This window comes from Mustela nivalis (genome assembly GCF_964662115.1).
Source record: "Mustela nivalis genome assembly, chromosome: 1".
Lineage (NCBI taxonomy): Eukaryota > Metazoa > Chordata > Mammalia > Carnivora > Mustelidae > Mustela > Mustela nivalis.
Genome location: NC_139020.1, coordinates 153,128,076 through 153,146,553, shown reverse-complemented (window position 1 = coordinate 153,146,553; position 18,478 = coordinate 153,128,076). Strand labels below are relative to the sequence as shown.

The 18,478-nt window shown below is 39.7% G+C and overlaps 1 protein-coding gene across 1 annotated transcript in view; it reads right to left on the bottom strand.

Annotated features, from left to right (window-relative positions):
- Window positions 1–18,478, bottom strand: part of STAC (SH3 and cysteine rich domain) — a 151,701-nt gene that overhangs the window by 19,252 nt on the left and 113,971 nt on the right. Inside the window, exons 7-8 of the mRNA XM_082728578.1 lie at window positions 11,614–11,678; window positions 9,716–9,804 (exon numbers count right to left, since the gene is read on the bottom strand). Coding sequence (XP_082584704.1) covers window positions 9,716–9,804; window positions 11,614–11,678 — 154 coding nt within the window. The remainder of the gene's footprint in view (window positions 1–9,715; window positions 9,805–11,613; window positions 11,679–18,478) is intronic.

The following is an 18,478-nucleotide window of genomic DNA, read 5'->3' as shown; positions in this document are numbered from 1 at the left end:
TTGTATGGATAATGCCCACTGAGCCCAACCAGCTTCAGAGAACTATTCTGCAAGGTGTATGGCCATGGTTTGGTCTTCTAGAAGGTGGGAAGGGAGTTGTCCTGAGGACCCCTGCCCAGTCTCTCCATTCCGCACTGGCACCACAGATTCCTAGGAGTTTAGATGCTAACACCCCTGATGAGGTCACAGCATTTGAGAAGTCCCTTCTCCACTCAGACAACCTGAGACCTCAGACTGGCCCTCAGCTGGGAGGCACAGAGAGAAGGAAGGATGTTCTGGTCTCTTTTCACAATGTTTTGGCTATACTGTATATTCTGGAATGCCAAAGACATTTATCTTTCTTTATTTCTCCATCTTTGCCTATTGAGCCAAAGGAAATTATAGGACATCCAGGTATTTTTTGAATGCTTGTGGTAGGTTTAGGTATGTGTCGAGTGTACAAGATGAGAAGAGTCTTTGAAGCATTGGTTTTCCTATCTGTAAGGTGAGGAAGAGAATAGTACCTGCCTCATCAATATTTTTGAGGATTGGGTGAGGTAATACTTGTATAGCATGTTTAGATAAGCCCACAGCAGATGGTATGGTTGTTAAGACGTATTTATTACCCTCAAGATACTGGTACTTTTTTTTTTTTTTTTTCATTCCAACTAGTTAAGAGATTTTACTTTAGTTAAGGTGCTGGTACTCTTAAAGGGGAAAGACGTGGAAGCTGAACAAGAAGAAATATGCTAGGGGTGGAGGGGACAAGCAAGCGTGGAATTGATTGACTTCCCCACCCCTACTCCCACCAAAATCCCAACATACATGCTTTGTTGAGACTCAGCTTCATCAATGATGTTTATACAACTACATATTATACATAATAAATACTTAATAAACTCTTCTTATTTTGCATAGTTGCTGTGTGGGTTAGATGAGAATGCCTATGTGGAACGCTTTAGCCCTGACCTTAAGGGCTCAAAAGTTCTAATTTTTTCCTGAAAGTGTAATTTTTTTCACTAGGAAATGAGAAGATCTAGTGATTATTACCCTTCAAATGGGTGTTTTCTTAGGATTTTGGCAGGGATGGTTGGTTCATGAAATCATCTTTTGCCTCTTAAGTGGCCTCAGTGTTATTCAGAGCTTTGGAAAAAGCTTTTCTCTCTCATCTGCCCCTCTCTCTTGCCCTCCACCCCAGGTAGTGACGGGAAAGCTGTGGCAAGGGCTGGCAGCTGGAGCTAGTATTCCCCAGCCAGCTGCTGGCTGTGACGGAGCTGTTGGAATAGTGGAGGAGGACAGCCAAACGGGCTGGAGAGGGACAGTGGGTTCACTGAATGAAGCGGGCACAGCCAGACCCTTCTGCACACAAGTAAGAAGGTAAGAAGGTTCACTAGTTAAAAACAGGATCTGAATCCACGACTACACAACTAAATCCAGCTGCCTCTCATACCACCCAAGCCTTGTGAAACTCATCAGAACTCCCATTTGACTCTGCCAAGTATTTTTCAGCTACCTTTAGCATTTTTTACCCTTTTCTCTTCATTAGGAACAAAAGAGTCAACAAACCAAACAACAACAACACCCACCCACCCAACCAAAGCCAAACAAATGAACAAAAACCAAGTCAGTCTTATAGCAACCAGAGTCACTCAGCCAAAAGAGATGTCCTGGAAAAACCAGCTCAGGGGAACATAAAAAGGAGCCAAATGGCTCCATTAACTTCAGATCTACTGCTTAATTTTTCGCTAGACCTGCTTCTCAATTTCCATAGTCCTGGTCCAGAGCCTTTTACAGTCTGAGCACACGGGTAGGTAACGAGGAACTCCTGAATCTGCAGTTTAATTTTGTCTTAATCCTGACATCCGTGAGACTGCCTGCGCTTCCCCAAGTCTGGGGAGCAGCTAGGAGAAAAAGCATTCAGCTAAAGGGCCATTTGGATGGATTTGGTAAATGTTCCTGAACTGTCATGGATCACGCTCTCCAGAACCTAATTGGAAGAGGCATCTGAGTGAGAGGATGGCTGCTGAGCACATTAGCGGCATTCAGGAGGGTCTGGGTTTCCTGACATGGTGCAGCCTCGGAACATAATATGCATCAGAGACTTTCCTCAAATAGCCTTAATTGCATTTTGATGTCCTGGTGACTGTGAAGATTATTTTTAAATCAAATTGGTGCATTAGAATTACATTTAGTTTTAATTAAGTTGATGCATTTGCCAAGCGGTAATGTACTTAGAGAATGGAAACGAGACACCGAGGGAGGCTTATTCTGTCTTACTCTGTCTCAAGGGCTCTCCTTTTCTCATATTGTGAAGGATTTAGAAAGCCTTACAGAGTGAAGGACACAGCCACGCAAGCAGCTGGCCAGAACCCTGATGTGGACCTGAGTATCCAGCATGACTGAAGAGCAGGAAGCCTGCCATGTAGTCCTGGGTCTGTCACTGGCCCACTGCGGGTCTTTGGATGTCACAGCAGTTCTCAAGTCTGATGATACTCAGAAGCCAGGGGAAGGCTTAGCTGTTCAGGTCTCCAAATGGGATCTGACCCTCTAGGCCTGGGCAGAGCCCAGGAATCTCTATTTTAATAATATTCTCCAAGAGGTTCTTAGGGCTGGTGACAAGTGTTTTAACAAACCCAACCATAGTTTTCTCTGCTGTCAAATACGAATTGCTTGGGTGACCTCATAGATATGTGAAAAGAACTCAAGGGGAAGTAAGGGAAAGTTGGGAAAACTATGAAAGACTTCGAAACAGGCATAAATATTACAGATCTGGGTGTCTAGCTCACCTTTCCGGCCATCTCCCCCTTTCATTGTTGTTGGGCTGTTTTATATATTTTCTACAACTTGTAGAAAACCGTTGATGATGCAAAGGCCTCTTGTCCCTAGAAATGCAAGTGAACTATGTCTGGTGGGATGTAATCAGTTGTTGCCCCTGAGGACTGACCCGTTTGGTACGCATTCATAAATTCATGTCATCGCTCCTGATCGCCTACATATGTGAGATGTTTGAATTCTTCCTTTGTACCAGATGGGACATTATACTGGTTCTCTCATTAATTAATGAGTCAAATAAAAATTCTGACATGTATTCATTCTATATTTGTATGGATTCATGATTTTACCTTAATTTAAAAAAAATTATTAATGAACTGGAGTGAATTTTCATGAACACATTCTATAGATCACAAGCTTCCTGTTCTTAAAAACAAAGCTGAACAATCTTAATAAGCTCCTAAGAAAGGCTTATGAATGACCCGCATGGGATAAATTAATACATTGTCTCAGTCTACTGATTAGAAGAAATTGTCAACCTCACTGGAGGACACGCCCACACAGTCAATGCAAGATGAGAAGCTTGGGGTAGGAAAAAGACCAGTGAACTGGAAGTATGTCTCCTTAGTTTCCAGCCTGAGCCTCTACGTTCTACCTGTCAGTTCTTGGCTTTGGTTCTCCCAACTTACCCACCACAAAAGGTCAAGAACCATAAACTGTCTCAATAGAACATGAACTAAAACAGCTAGGTGTCCATTCATTAAACTCTACTGAAGTTGAAGACAGTCTTTTCAGAATGAGGACTGGAATGCATGTAGTCATGAAAATATGCTCCCAGCCATGCAATGAATTTGCACACCTCTTTGTAATGGGGTTGGCATTTGCCCCCCATCTCCTACCTCTTAAAGTTGTTCTCATATTCTGCCATTGAACCCATTCTTCCTTATCCTTTCCTTACTGGAAAGAGAGAATGACAGCTCACTAAGCAAACTGCACAGGCACCCCGGTCCCCTCTTGCTGGGAAACTTGGCTTGGTTATGATGCTGCCTCCTTGCAAAGCCTTCCCTGGCCTCCTGTGGCTGCTTTGATGTTGCCTGGAGGTGGTGTGGCAGCATCCTGAATTGCCTTCTTTCTCACAAGATCTCACATTGGAGCATGCTTTCTTGTCTACTCTTCTGCATGCCAATCCCTCCAGCCCGAGGACCACTTGTGCTCTTCGAGGGCAGGGCCTGCAAACTTCACACAGCAGCCAGTCAATGCTCATTCACCACGTGGTGAGCAGTGAAGAGATGAAACAAATCGTAAGAACAGCCATAGAAGGGTTAAAATCAGTTTTAACTCGAATTCAAGTGCTGCTTTGAAAAAAATCAGAAAGAGATGAATTCAGGCCATCCCATCTCCAGAGGTTCTCGTGAATATTAGCTAATGAGACGAATGGTTGCCTGGTTTCATTCAGACTCAACCACGGAAAAATCCGAGACTTACTGCTTCCCAAGAAAGAGGCTGACTAGTCAAGAACCTAAATCCTTATTTGGGATTATAAAAGAAAATACAGTTTTCTTTGAAGCCCCCTAGTTTAGGTGTTCAGGCACACACTGAAGTGGAGATTAATCTGTATCTTAGAATTTAATAACATTGGAAAAGCAGTTTCCTCTTTCCCTCTCCTGGCTCCTAAGCTTTTTTCTTTTTTCCTTTTTCTTTCCCCCTTATGAAACATGGCCATTATCATATAAATTTGTTTGGGGAGAACTAATAAAAATGAAAATGACTTAGATGTGGGAAGGCAAGATGGATTCTTTGGAATAGGCATTAAATGGTCACTGGAATATGCATCTGAACACATCAGTCTTTTATTTACTCCCCATTCTCTATTTCAGAGCCCCTAAGGTGTTTTAGGGGTTTGTGTTTACTTGCATTTATTTACATCTGCTGCTTATTTACAAGATATACCAGCATGGCAAAGCCATAAAAATTACTCTTAATTGACTTTTATTTTTACTTTCTAAAAGATATTTTCTTTATTTGAGAGAGAAAGTGAGAGAGCAAGTGCATGCACACACAGGTTTGTGTGGGGTTGCGGAGGGGCAGAGGGGGAGGGAGAGGGACAAGCAGATTGTGCTGAGTGTAGAGCCTACATGGGTTCCATCCTACGACCCTGAAATCATGACCTGAGTCGAAAACAAGAGCCGGACGTTCAACACACCAAGCCACTAAGGTGCCCCTATTCTTAGTGATTTTTAAAAGGCGTGTTGGTGTGAATAATAAGCAATGGTTCTAAGACTATTTTGCAGATTTCTAACCCCAAATTGGCAAGGATAATGGGACTGGTTACACTGTAAATGTGGAAGGAGAAAAGCTAAGCATGTGCTACCAAGCTCTTGCTAACTATGTGTGTGTGAATAAACATGTATCTGAGTGTGCATGGGCATATGAATGTGTGTGTGTATCTCACTGTGAGCACGTGGGCGTGTATGAGCATATTAAATGTCTCACATGCATATACTCACCCACTAGGATACACACTATATGCCCTCACAAGGTAGCATATACCGTAACAGTGTCAGTGCTGATGATAGTGGTTTGTATTTCAAGTAACATTTCAAAAAGCTTGGCTCATGTATTAAGCTGGCCATCCGTAAAGTGTAATTTACAAAGCTCTTAAAAAATTTGATAGTAAGTGTCATTGGTGGAAGCTGTTTAAGACCGTAATTTCAGAAGTTTATCTACTATACAAGATCATTACACTCAGACGGAGGAATGGGGTGCTCTTTGATGTTATCAGACCTTGAGTGGTCAATGATAGTCCAGGGATCCTGTGCATGTTGGCACCACGTCTTTCATGTCAGGGGTAAAATATCGTATCTGTAAGTCAGCAACTGCAACATGGACTCAGAAGATGAGGGGAAGGGTCTCACAGTCTCCTTTTGACTGGACAAATTAGACGAAGTCCTACTGAACATGCGCAAAGGCCAGAGAGAGACTTTGTGTTTTTTTTTCAACTATTATATCCTTAGGGTAGTGTTGATGGGATTCAGAGGACTTGGAAATAAGACATATTGTGAAAAGAGGCAAATTAAGAAGGATCTAAAATACACTGTGCACCTCGCTTTGTACTGGGCAAGATATTCCACCTTTTAGTTACATCATCTGGTTTTAATACTCAGTCTCCCTAGGAAGGAGAAAACTCTCTCCCCCTCCCCCCACCGGCCCCCGAGAGATTGCACCATTGGCTGAAATAGATGCAGCTGGGAAGGATCACACCGGAAAACAGACTCCGTCTCTGTGACTCCCCAACAGTGCTTTTCCGCCCTGCCGCCTTGCTCTGTCTGGTTCTCAAGCTCATGCTGGATGGACAGAGCTACTATCATGAGAGCTCCAGCAACCTGGGGAGGTAGTGGATGATTTCATGAAAGCCTCTGTCTATGGACAGCATTTGGAGACCAATGATAGGACCGTGGGACTTCTAAGAGGCAGACTCACTGCCCTAAGACTGAGGGGGCAGTGCTCCAGAGGTTCCTTTCTGAGGCCTACTCTTCCACCTCTCAACCGTGAGTGCTCAGTAAGGGCTTACCAGGGCTTCTTCCCAACCATGGGAAACCCTTTGATCTCCTTTTCTACTTTTTCTTCTTGACAAATGATATTCATCATGGGATTAAGGCCCATCTCCTCCAGAAAAGAGGTCTGGGCTAAGCCCTCTGAGCTTCGTTTGCTTCCCCTTTTATCATTCCTGGGATATTATCATGTACTTGACATTCCCACATTGTGCATGGCAGGCACAACATTAGTTCACTTCATCTCCACGGATACTCTCCATTTCCTCATCACCTATTCATTGAGCATGATTGTGTTTCAAGAACTGTCCTATGCTAGACAGGCTAGCAATGACAGATTTGTTCTCATGGATTTTATAGGAGAAATGGAGGTTCACCAAATAATTCCAGAAATATATAAACACAAGTTGAGGTAAGTGCTTTAAAGAAAAGAAATATGGTGTCATGAAAGGAGATAACAGAGGACTTGCACCCAGATTGGGGGTATCAGGAAAGGGTGCATCGAGGAAGCGAAACCTGAGTTGAGCTCTGTGGAGGTCAGTAGACAGGTCTGGACTGTTAGCTGTTGGCTGAAAAGCTTTCCTTGCTCCTGAGAAGATACATAATTGATGTTTGCTGAAGCAATGATTCAGCCGCTCTGAGTTACAGCTGTTGGCTTCACCGATTGGGACATCTTTGCCTTCAAGCTTATACTCCAAACATTCCCTGTGCCCTCACCTCATTTGTCCTCTGCTCTGAGGACAATACCCGTGTGCTCCCCTGGATAAGAATGTAGGTGGATAAGAATGATATTTTGTTAAAAGGAATTTTTTTCTACCTTATGGTATGAGGAGGAAAGGATAATTCACAAAGCATCAGTTCATTCAAGGAACTGTATCAAATCCCCAAAGAATTGCTTTACACATTTTAAATCAAGTGCCTGGCTTTTAAACTGGGAACATATAATCTCTTGGAAAAAAGAAAAAAAGAAAAAGAGAAAAAAAGAAAAAAAGAAAAAAAGAAAAAAAGAAAAAAAAAAGGAAAAACTATGATTTATCACTCCAATTTTGCAGTCTATGTAATGCAGGCATTTCACTCCTGGGAATGAATAGTCCTGTTTGCCTCAGAGCAGACTGTAAATGTTTGATTCGTGACCAGACAACTTGACTTTTAATGACCTGCAACTGTCTAAAATAAGCACAAAAATTTATGACCACCACACCAGGCAGCTAGACATCATTCCTTAGTACCCTAATAATATCCTATCATTCTTTGGAATTGTTCCTTTCATCTGCTGACTTCAGAACAATCTTCCGGTATAAAATGGTGGGACTGCCACACAGGGAAGTTGTTCCAGTTTAAAGTCTAGATATCCAAATGATGGTCTCAGGAAGGACACAATTCTGTCCACATTTCTTTGGACATGCAGCCCTCCAGCCATGACTCCCAGGCAGGCTCTGACTCTAGGGCTGGTTCTATCTCTGAGAGAACAGAGCTTCACTTCGTAAATGCCTTCACCTCCTGCTGCACGGATGCCAGACTATTGGGTCTGTTTATAGTTCAGCATGGATAGTCCAGCTCAACGATGGAGACAACTCAGATTACAAGAGCCTCCTTGTCTGAACAGATCCCAGGCGCCAGGATTCAGGCCCTGAACTCTGCTCTGGAAAGGCCCAAGAATCACTTGGAAGAAGATGGCAAATGAATACTGAAACCAAGCTGACCTTGGGTATGAGCCAGACTCTGGCAGGATACACACAGCGGCTATGGAGTCTTGTTGGATGAAGGGCAGCCAGACTGCTGGGCTTGACCTCATGGCACATGGAACCTGGGAAAGGGGGGCTAGCTGGAGACTTTTTGGTAGCTCTTTCCTTTTATGGGGCTTTGTGTAAAGTGAAAGAAATGGGAAACCAGCTCAGGCAAGCAGGACAGGGATCATGCCTGGGAAATGGTACAGTCTGAGAAGGAGAAGTCCAAAGAGCTCCAGGGTGGAGAGACGACACCTTCCAGAAGCCATGTTAAGGGAGTGAATAGCAACTGGTGGCCTGACCTCCATGACAGACAAGTGGAGTCCACCTCAAAAAGGAGGCTAAATCCCTAATGCTCTGGCATTTCAATAGTTTTATCTCTCTGTTCTCTTCAGAAGAGGAAAGAACTGATCTCTGAGGGAACATCTGACTAGAAAAGCAACCCCTTCTATCCTGTTCTAGGGTCAAAAAAACACCAAACTCCTATGTTTTAGGGTCAATACATGGAGGAAAGGAATAAAGCATTTTCTCTGAGATAGGTCAGTGAACGCCACGTTATAAAAATTGTAATAACTGTCAATTACTGAGTGTTTATAATGACGAGGAACTGTGCTATATGCTTTAAGAACATTGTTCATTTCACCCTAAAAAATATCACAGGGTGAAGAGGTCATTGTTATTCTTTTATAAGTAAGGAAATCAGAGCAATGAAATGTTTATACATTGCTTAAGGTCACACAACAAGCAGCATGTGAACCCAGCACGGACTCTCCAGCTTCCCTGGATTGCATGAGGGTCCCAAAGCTCACCTTATCCTTTCCCGTATTTCAGGTACTATGAAGTGGGAAGGATCCTGAAACAAAGGCACAGCTCAGGGTGTGCAGCAAGGGGAAGCTGCCAGGATAAACAAGTGGTTTTAGTTTGATCTTTTAACCTGTGTCAGTTTGGCCACTAGAGACAATGATTTTGGGGCACCTGGGTGGCTCAATCGGTTAAGTGGCTGCCTTCTGCTCAGGTCATGATCCCAGGGTCCTGGGACTGAGTCCCGAGTCGGGCTCCCTAATCAGTGGAGAGCCTGTTTCTCCCTCTCCCTCTGCCTGCCACTCTGCCTACTTGGGCTCTCTCTCTAGCTCTCTGTCAAATCAATCAATCAATCAATCAATCAACCAACCAATCTATCTAAAATAAAAAAAATCAAGACATTCAGTTTGATTCCCTATTAGACCACGCAAGATGCCAAGAACATTTGACGCTCATGCTGCACGCAAACACCCATTGGCAGTTCTGCTGCTGATGCAGTAAAACTGTGCTTCTTAAAGCGGGTCCCCGATCAGCAGCATCAGAAGCACCTGCTGACCAGTTAGAAATGCAAATTTTCTAACCCCGCCCCCAGACCTGCAGGATGAGAAACTGCAGGGACAGGATCCAATAATCTTTCTGCTAACCAGCCCCAGAGGTCACTGGATGTTGGCTCACTGCTTAAGAACATCGTTCATTTCACCCTCAAAAATATCACAGGGTGAAGAGTTCATTGTATATTCTTTTATGTCACACTTGGAGCAGTGTGACAGTCACTGCTCCAAGGCATTAGGATGTGGCACTAATGGAATTCTTTTTTTCACATGAAAAACACTGACTTTAAATTTTCTTTCTTTTTTTCTAAAAAAAAATTTTTTTTTTTTTTACCTCATTTCCAAATCTTCATTCTCCTGTGGTACAAATTTGTACAAGGCAACATAGGTGTTCATCTGTAATGGTTCTTTGGAAAGAGATCCCTGAAAGAGAAAATAATAGAAAAATGAGAGAAGGAAGGAGGAAAACAGAAAATAAGTAAGTGAATGCAATGTAATTCTAGTGTAAGGACAGTGAGTGTTAAAATATCAAGCTATTATTCAGGCTTTGTTTCAACCATAGGTTTATTTTAAATTTCTAAGCTAAGTTTGATTTCATTAGAAACCGAAACCAATAGTGTGTAAATCTGTTAGAAATAACTACAAATGTCTTCAAATAAACTTTTTCTTTGCTACAGTTGTTCATGAAAGGTGACAGGCTTGGCCCCAAGAATGGGAATATTCACACTATAGAAATAGGGACATATGAATAGTAGTCAACAGCTTTCATTTCCTAAAATTGACTTTTTAATCAGCCTAAAATTTGGTACCTACCCTATCAAAGGGATTCTGGTATAATCAAGAGCAATTAGTTCATGCATGTTGTGACAGAAGCATAGTGTTTGACATCAGACTGATTTAGTTTGTATCAAAGAATCACCATCTCCTGACCAAGAAACCTTGCAATAATGGTAATAAAGGCTACCATTTTTGATAACTTACTGTGTGTGCCAGGCATTATGTTACATGCATTGGCATACTCAGAACAGCCCCCAATTGTTGTCCCCACTTTATAGATTATCCAAGAGTCTTATAAGTGTTATGTAAATATTACCCATCATTATTATCCAAATATATGTCAATGTTATATAAATGTTTTCACTTTATAATACATAATGAACACAAATTACATAACATACAAAATACAACTGCATATTACTATTATATAATACAATAAAACATACATAACATATACATATCATTATGTTATATATGTGTATATAAAATTATATGATATACAGAATTGTATAACATATTTAAATACATGATATGATAAACACATACTATATAAGACATAAACAAAAGTTGTACACAACTTTGATTCACTCTTCTATCCAAAGCTCAAGTACCTTAAGTTACATACTTCTGTCCTAGTCTATCCTGTTCTAATTATATAGATATAATTATATAGTATTATATATAAGTGAGCATAAAATATATATTTATATACTATAAAATATGGTCATAATTCCTATGTAATTATGTAATGTACACACCTTACACTATGCATCAATTTGTATATAATATATACAATGGTAGCAAAAAGTATACAACACAATACATATCCTTTTTACCTTTGATGCACTGTGATGCATGGTTTTACGCTACCTATGCTACCACAGATTGTTCTTTTCTGTTCTATTCTACACCCTATTCTGTTCTGGGACCTACTAACTAAATTTCATAATCCACTTAGGTAGTGATCTGTAATGGGATCTAGGGACCATGCCTGGTCTATCTTCTGTGACATCTATGAATATAAATACAGGGAATTCTCACTAAAATGGAATCAGGGGGTTGGGCTGGGGGAGCTATTATTGGCTGTAACTCGTAGTCAGCTTAGACCCAGCAGAAAGACAGGGACCTTGCTGCGGATACTATGTAACTACTACTTTACTGTCCCAGCAGGAAGAGGGAAGCCAACAGCTCAGCCAATAAGAGACAATCTCAGCTCAGCCAATGAAAAGCCTCCATATTTAGTGTTCCTAGTTTCCTCCAATGGACTTTTTGTTTATAGCATTCTCCCCCAACTCCCGCCTTGTAGCTACAAACAGCCTTTCCCTGCTTTGTTTGGTGGGATTGTCTATGGTTTTGCCATAGTGTACTTGTCTTGCATTGACATTTTCTGCTGTCTCTGAATAAATTTGTGTTTTGCTGGTAAAGCAATTTTTAAAAGTTAACAGTGATAAATACCTGCTGGTTTATGTTCTTTGCTTGGTGTCTGGAATCGTCAGTGCCATTTTCTGGATAAGTAAACACTGAGGGAGACAAGAAAAAGCAGGTGCTTTATGAATCCAGTCACCACGTTTTGGAATCATGCCTAGAAGATGTGGCTTTATGTTTTCCCTGTCCCATAGCTTCTACTTTCTTCCTCACTGCCTTTTCCTCATCTTAGTTACACAGCTTTCATGTCATCTTCCACGTGAGGCTTTTCCTGCCTCCCAAGTGGCATTTCGCTCTACCTTCTCTGCGTGTCCACACCCGTGCCCATGCCTCCAGCGAGCATGCCTCCTGAATATTTGGCAGTTGTGTTCACAAAAAAGCCTTATTTGGCACAGCGTTTCATTCATCTTTGAAACAATGTTATTTATCTGTTGAATGTATCAGATCATTTGTTAAGGGAACGGTGGGTGAGGTATGGCCTAATTGCATTTGAATGACCATTTCTAAATACCAAATTCTTTTATCTATTTTCAATATTTTGATTTCAGTTTCTTGGTATCTATATTATATTTTGTACATTAAAGCTTTAGCTTTTTTTCTTTTTCTTTTTTTTTTTTTTTTTTTTAAGATTTGTGTATTGGAGAAATGGGGGAAAGGGCAGAGGAAGAGGGAAAGAGAATCTCAAGGAGACTCCCGGCTGAGCACAGAGCCCCATTTGGGGCTTGATCTCACCGCCCTCAGGTCATGACCTGAGCCCAAACTGAGTGAGACATTCAACTGAGTCACCTAGATGCCACCAATTTTGAAATTCAAAATATTTCCTCCATCTCTTATCATCAATGCATTAGGACTATTACTCAGAATAGAAAACAAATAATGGCTTTTCATTTAGTTGGGTTTTGAAATATGTAATTCTCTTCCTTTTGCATTTAAGTAGCCACCCTGTGGTCTCAAATAAAAAACAAAGCTTCCTCAAATGGGCAGGGATTTTCACCATCCAGATGCATGGCTGGGGAAGATCCCTGGTGGGTATTGCAGGGGGGCTCTGCCTTAACTTGTTTCATCAGCCGCCTTTACCCAGGGACCAACGAGACAGCCTTATTCTCACCACATATATCTGCCTCAAACAAAAAGGTGGCAAGTGTTTCCAAGTTTGTACAATAGAGTTTTGGTGTCTAAATTAACCTACCAGTTAGATGAGACGTTTAAAAAGAGCACATTGCTGCTTTCTTGTTCCCTTTGGTCTCCCTTCAGATTGTAAGTTAGTATCAGTAAAGGAGGAGAAACACTCCACAGAAAACTCTATAACCTGTATCAGTTACTGCACTGACATCTCCACTATCCTTAAAATGACCCCAATAAATGGGATGCAGAAAACATGGTTCAGAACAAGAGCCTCTGTAAACGTACTGATGCTTAGTAAACATCTATTCTCCACAGTTTATAGTTCCAGAGCCTGTGCATGAAATTCCATGATTCCTTGGAAGCCTAGGCATAAATATGCAGTCATTGGAGGAGCTCTGGTTTGTAGGTAAGTGGAAAATGATCCTATGGACCTTGTCTGCCTCAATATCTGGATACTCGCCTTACCAATTTGAACTGAGTGGAAGCCAACAATACTCTTCATTGGTATTATGTGATTCCCTAAGAGCTTGGTGTAAATATTTGATCCCATAAGAATAAAACTGGATACTTCTAAAAGAATATTGACAAACCATAAGTGACTCTTAATCTCACAAAACAAACTGAGGGTTGGTGGGGGGAGGGGATTTGGGAGAAGGGGGTGGGATTATGGACATTGGGGAGGGTATGTGCTTTGGTGAGTGCTGTGAAGTATGTAAACCTGGTGATTCACAGACCTGTACCCCTGGGGATAAAAATATATGTTTATAAAAAATAAAAAATTAATTAAAAAAAAAAGAATATTGAATATCTGCAGGAAAAATGCGGAGAATGTTCCTAGAAAATTCTTGATTGGAGTTTAAAAGGGAGACTTCATAGGCTACATATCAGTTTGAACTGATTTCACAATTTTGCAGTTTCACAATATTTTAAGCTTTTTATTGAATATCCATTAGCCAAAATGTTTACCATTTTTTGTTTTGTTTACCATTGTTTGTTTACCATTATTTGAATTGACCCCAAATATATTTTTAACTATTAGACTGAAAGCAGACCACTGCAAAAAAAAAAAAAAAAAAAAAAAAAAAAGATTTAAAAACCTATTCCTATGGGCTATTTCTTAGACTTTGACTTGAAGGGAAAAGAATAAAGAAAGGTAACTATTTTACTACAGATGTATCATATACTTTTTATGTTTGGTGCTTTAAATTTGTTTTATTAAAAATAATCAGGTTGCTGATATCACCCAGGACAAGTACTCAAAGAATATATCCATCGTGGAGACATATTTTCTAATGTTACGGAAGCAAATGAATCTTTAGTTTCTGCCACATCCACAAAGGACTTTCCTCTTTTCCTTTTTCATATTCTTTCTCCTTCACTTTGTAGTCCTGTGAGGACCATGTCCACAACTTCGTTTTCCAATGAGATGGTTATTTGGTTTTTCTTCTTTAAGAAGAAAATAATGTAAAAGTTGTGTTACTTGCTTATCTAACACAAACACAAATTTGTATCCCTGAAGTAAATCTAACTTGGTAATTATGCATTACTTTACAAAATAATTATTGGGAGTGCTTGGGTGGCTTCTGCTTTTGGCTGAAGGCATGATCTCAGAGTTCTGGGATCGAGCCCCACATCAGGCTCCTGCCTCAGTGGGACGTCTGCTTCTTCCTCTGCCTCTACCCCAGTTTGTGTGTGCTCTCTCTCTCTCTCTCTCTTACTCTCTTTCTCTCAAATAAATAAAATCTTTTTTTTTAAAGATTTTATTTATTATTTATTTGAGAGAGAGACAGTGAGAGAGAACATGAGTGAGGAGAAGGTCAGAGGGAGAAGCAGACTCCCTATGGAGCTGGGAGCCCGATGTGGGACTCGATCCCGGGACTCCAGGATCATGACCTGAGCCGAAAGCAGTCGTCCAACCAACTGAGCCACCCAGGTGCCCTCAAATAAATAAAATCTTTAAAAAATTATCAGATTCAGTATACTAACATTCTGTTTCAGATTTCTGCATCCATGTTCAGGACGGAAACTAGCCAGTGATTTTTCCTTTCTTAAGGTGCCTTCAATTGATTTTGAAGTCAACATTAGACTAGCCTCATAAACTAAGTTAGAGAATGTAGCAGCCCTTCTTCCCTGCAACTTTTTCAATTTCCTGAAAGAGCTTACATAATCTGGAAATTTTTCAGTCCTTAAATGTTTGGTTGAGTTTACTCATAAAGTTGTCTGCATTTTCGCCATGCAGAATTTGAGATACTTGATTCAGTTTCTATCATGACTAGAAGCAAATTCAAATTCTCAGATTTTTTTATTTCTTCTTGAGTCAGGTTTTGATCGTTGATACTTTTCATGGTATGTGCCCATTCAAAAAAAAGTTTTAAAATTTATTGGCATGAAGTTGGTCATGGGATTCTTTTATTTTCTTTCAATCGCTGTTAAAGTCATCCTTTTTCATTATTACCTTTTGCTTCATCTCATTTATGCTTAAAAATATTGTTAGTAATTGTAGGGGTGCCTGGGTGGCTCAACTGCTTAAGTGACTCGACTCTTGAATTCAGCTAGGGTCTTGATCTCATAGTCATGAGATTGAGCCCCTTCATGGGCCTCTGGGCTGGGTGTGGAGCCTGCTTAAGACTCTCTCTCTCCCTGCTCATGCCCTCTCTCTCTCTCAAAAAAAAAAAAATTCTTGGTGATTTTGAGTTTTCTTTCTTTCTTTCTTTTAAAATAAAGATTTATTTATGAGAGAGAAAGAAAGCATACTCGTGTGAGCAGGGGAGAGCAGAAGGGTAGGGAATCTTTAAGCAGACTCTGCACTGAGTGCAGAACTTGACATGGGGCTCAGTCTCAGGACCCTGATACCATGACCTGAGCCAAAACCAAGAGTCAGAGGCTTAACCAACTGAGCTGTCCAGGCAATCCTTTTTTTAAGAATCATTCTTAGGATTGATTGACCTATCTTAGTCATTTGATAATTTCTGCTCTTATCTTTTTATTGCCTTCCTATTGCTTTTTGGGGGCTTATTCTATTTCTCTTTTCTGATTTCTCAAATATGATGCTTAGGTTATGAATTTCAGCCTTTTTATTTTTTAATAGAATAGTTTTATTTATTTTTTTAAAGGTTTGATTATGTATTTGAGAAAGAGCACACACGCAGGAGCAGAGAGAGGGGCAGAGGAAGACAGAGAAGCAGACTCCTGGCTCAGTGGGGAGCCTGATGTGGCATACCAAGACGTGACCCCAGCCAAAGTCAGATGCTCAACCAACTAAACCAGCCAGGTGCCCATAGAATACTTTTAAAGCAAAATATTCTAGTCACAATTTAGCTATAATTTTCACAGAATATTAATTCTGTGAAAATTTATGAAGCTTGATTTATGGTCTAGCAAGTGATAAGTTTTTTAAATTGTTCTGTGTCCTTTAAAAGAATGTGAATTCTCCATTTGTTAGATGGAGTGTTCTTTTTAAGTCAATTAGACTAGGATTGTCAAATGTGTCCTCAAATCCTCTAAATCCTGAATCTTTTTATGCATCTGCTTTCTAATGACTTCAGAGGTATGTTAAAAACCTCTCACTATGAAGGGGTATGTCAATTTCCCTAATACTTCTATCAATTGCTCCTTGAGTTCCTGTCGCTTTGAGGCTATATAATAAGTAAACACAAGTTTAGGATTCATATCTTTTGTTGATGTGGACATGGTCATGTAGTGATGTTTTTTTCTCTAGTAATGCTTTTCTGATCTTAATGTCCATTTTTCATACTTTAATACAGTTATACAATCTTTCTTTTGCCTTTTAAATTATATGTTTTTTTTTTTACTTTTAAACTTTCTATATCTTTATGTTTTAGATTGTTATAAGTAGTCATAAATAATCCAGTGTGTAAAACTCTTTTATCTAGGGCTTAGTTGATTTATATTAATTTTGATTACTTATAAATTGAGATTCTCTTCTAGCATTTTATTTTTTATTTTCTATTTATCTCATATTTCCCATGCTTTTTCTTCTCCTTCTGTACTCTTTCTCCTTTCTTCCTTTAAAGTTATAAGGTTAAATCTATTTTTTAATCTTCTAGTGGCTATTCTAAAAATTTTATGAGGTATAGTTAACTTAATAAAATCTAAAGTGAAAGAATATCTTTAATTTCCTTCCAATTAGTATGAGAGCCTTTAAATGTCCATTTCTTTCTTAAATATCCAGTATTTCAGTTAGTGTTTCATTAACAACTTTTTTCTGACATTGTTATCTTTTTATGTAGTCAATGTTCACTTGGTTCTTTCTTTGTGCTTCATTCCTTGCTTCTTGGTGCTTCCTTGGAGGTCATACTTTCCTCTCTGAACTACATCCTTTCAAAATTTCTTGAGTGGCTCTTTCTTCACTGCACTGTAGACACAGTGTTTGTCTGAATATATATTCTTGAAAGTTTTGCTTTTGCTCCATTTACAGTTCTATTTTAAGACTTGCTTTTCCTTTTGATTACTGAACGTATTGTTCTACTGTTACTTGGTTCTCTTGTCACTTACAAGAAAGAGTTGTCTTTCTAGTTTTCATTCTTCTGCAGGTAATCTGTCTTTCGTTTTGCATTTAACATTTGTAACTGCAGTTTTGCAAAGATGGGTCTAAGTATAAATTTCTGAATTTGAGGAATGGTGTCTTTAATCAATCTTGAAACATATTAGCCACTATATTCTTGAATATTATCTCTCCCCCATTCTCTCATTATGTACCTTTTAAGTGTCATTTAGATGCAGGCTGGACTTTCCTGCTCATCTTCTGTGTCTCTTTCACTGTCATGAATTCTATTGCTTTGTCTCCCTGGCTTTACTGTAAGAAAATTCTTTGCCTGTGTATTCCGTACCACTAATTCTCTCTTCAGTTATATCCAATATGCTATTAAATCCAACAATCAAATTTCTTCTTCTTCTTTTTTTTTTAAGGTTTTATTTGTTTATTGAGAGAAAGACACACACAACAAGAAAAGGAACACAAACAGGGGGAGTTTGAGAGCAGGCTTCCTGTTGAGCAGGGACCCTGATGAGGGGCTTAATCCCAGGACCCTGGGATCTTGACCTGAACTGAAGGCAGATGCTTAAGGACTGAGCCATCCAGGCACCCCTCTTCTTCTTTTTTTAATTTCTAAAAGTTCTGTTTGGTTTTCTTAAAATTTGCCTGTTCAACTTTGATAGTGTCTTACTCTTTTGTTATATGTGCTAGTCCACTTTTTGTATCTTTAAATATATCTAACTATACAATTAGATATTTCTTTATTTGATAATTCTAACGTATACAGTTTCTAAAGTCTGATCATAAAAAAGGTGGGCTTTGACTAACTCTTACACATGCTAGCTCATTTTCTTGTTTATTTGGCTTATTTCAATGTTTAGTTCATGTCCTTGGAAAGTTAATTTGTGGAAACGTCTGAGGTCTGGGTTTAAATTCTCTTTCTCCAGAGGCCATTTGTATTACTTCTGGCAAATGCCTATGCATTTATCCAACAAGTCCACTTTAAATAAATTCATCTAAAATTTTATATTATTTTACTTTGTCCACAGAGGTAGTATGAATTCAGGCCCTAAATCCAAGTAAGAAGAGTTTCTTCCCTCCTTTGCTTTTTCTTTTCCTTCCTCTCTGCTCCTATTTCATTTCTTTCTTTTCTTCCCCACTTGAGTTAAGGCCAATATAACATTTTTCTTTACTAAATTTCTCTGCAGGACATTCATTTTTCCTAGTGCCACTAAAGGTGCCTTTTGGGGTATCAGCTTTTTCCCAAAGGGCCTC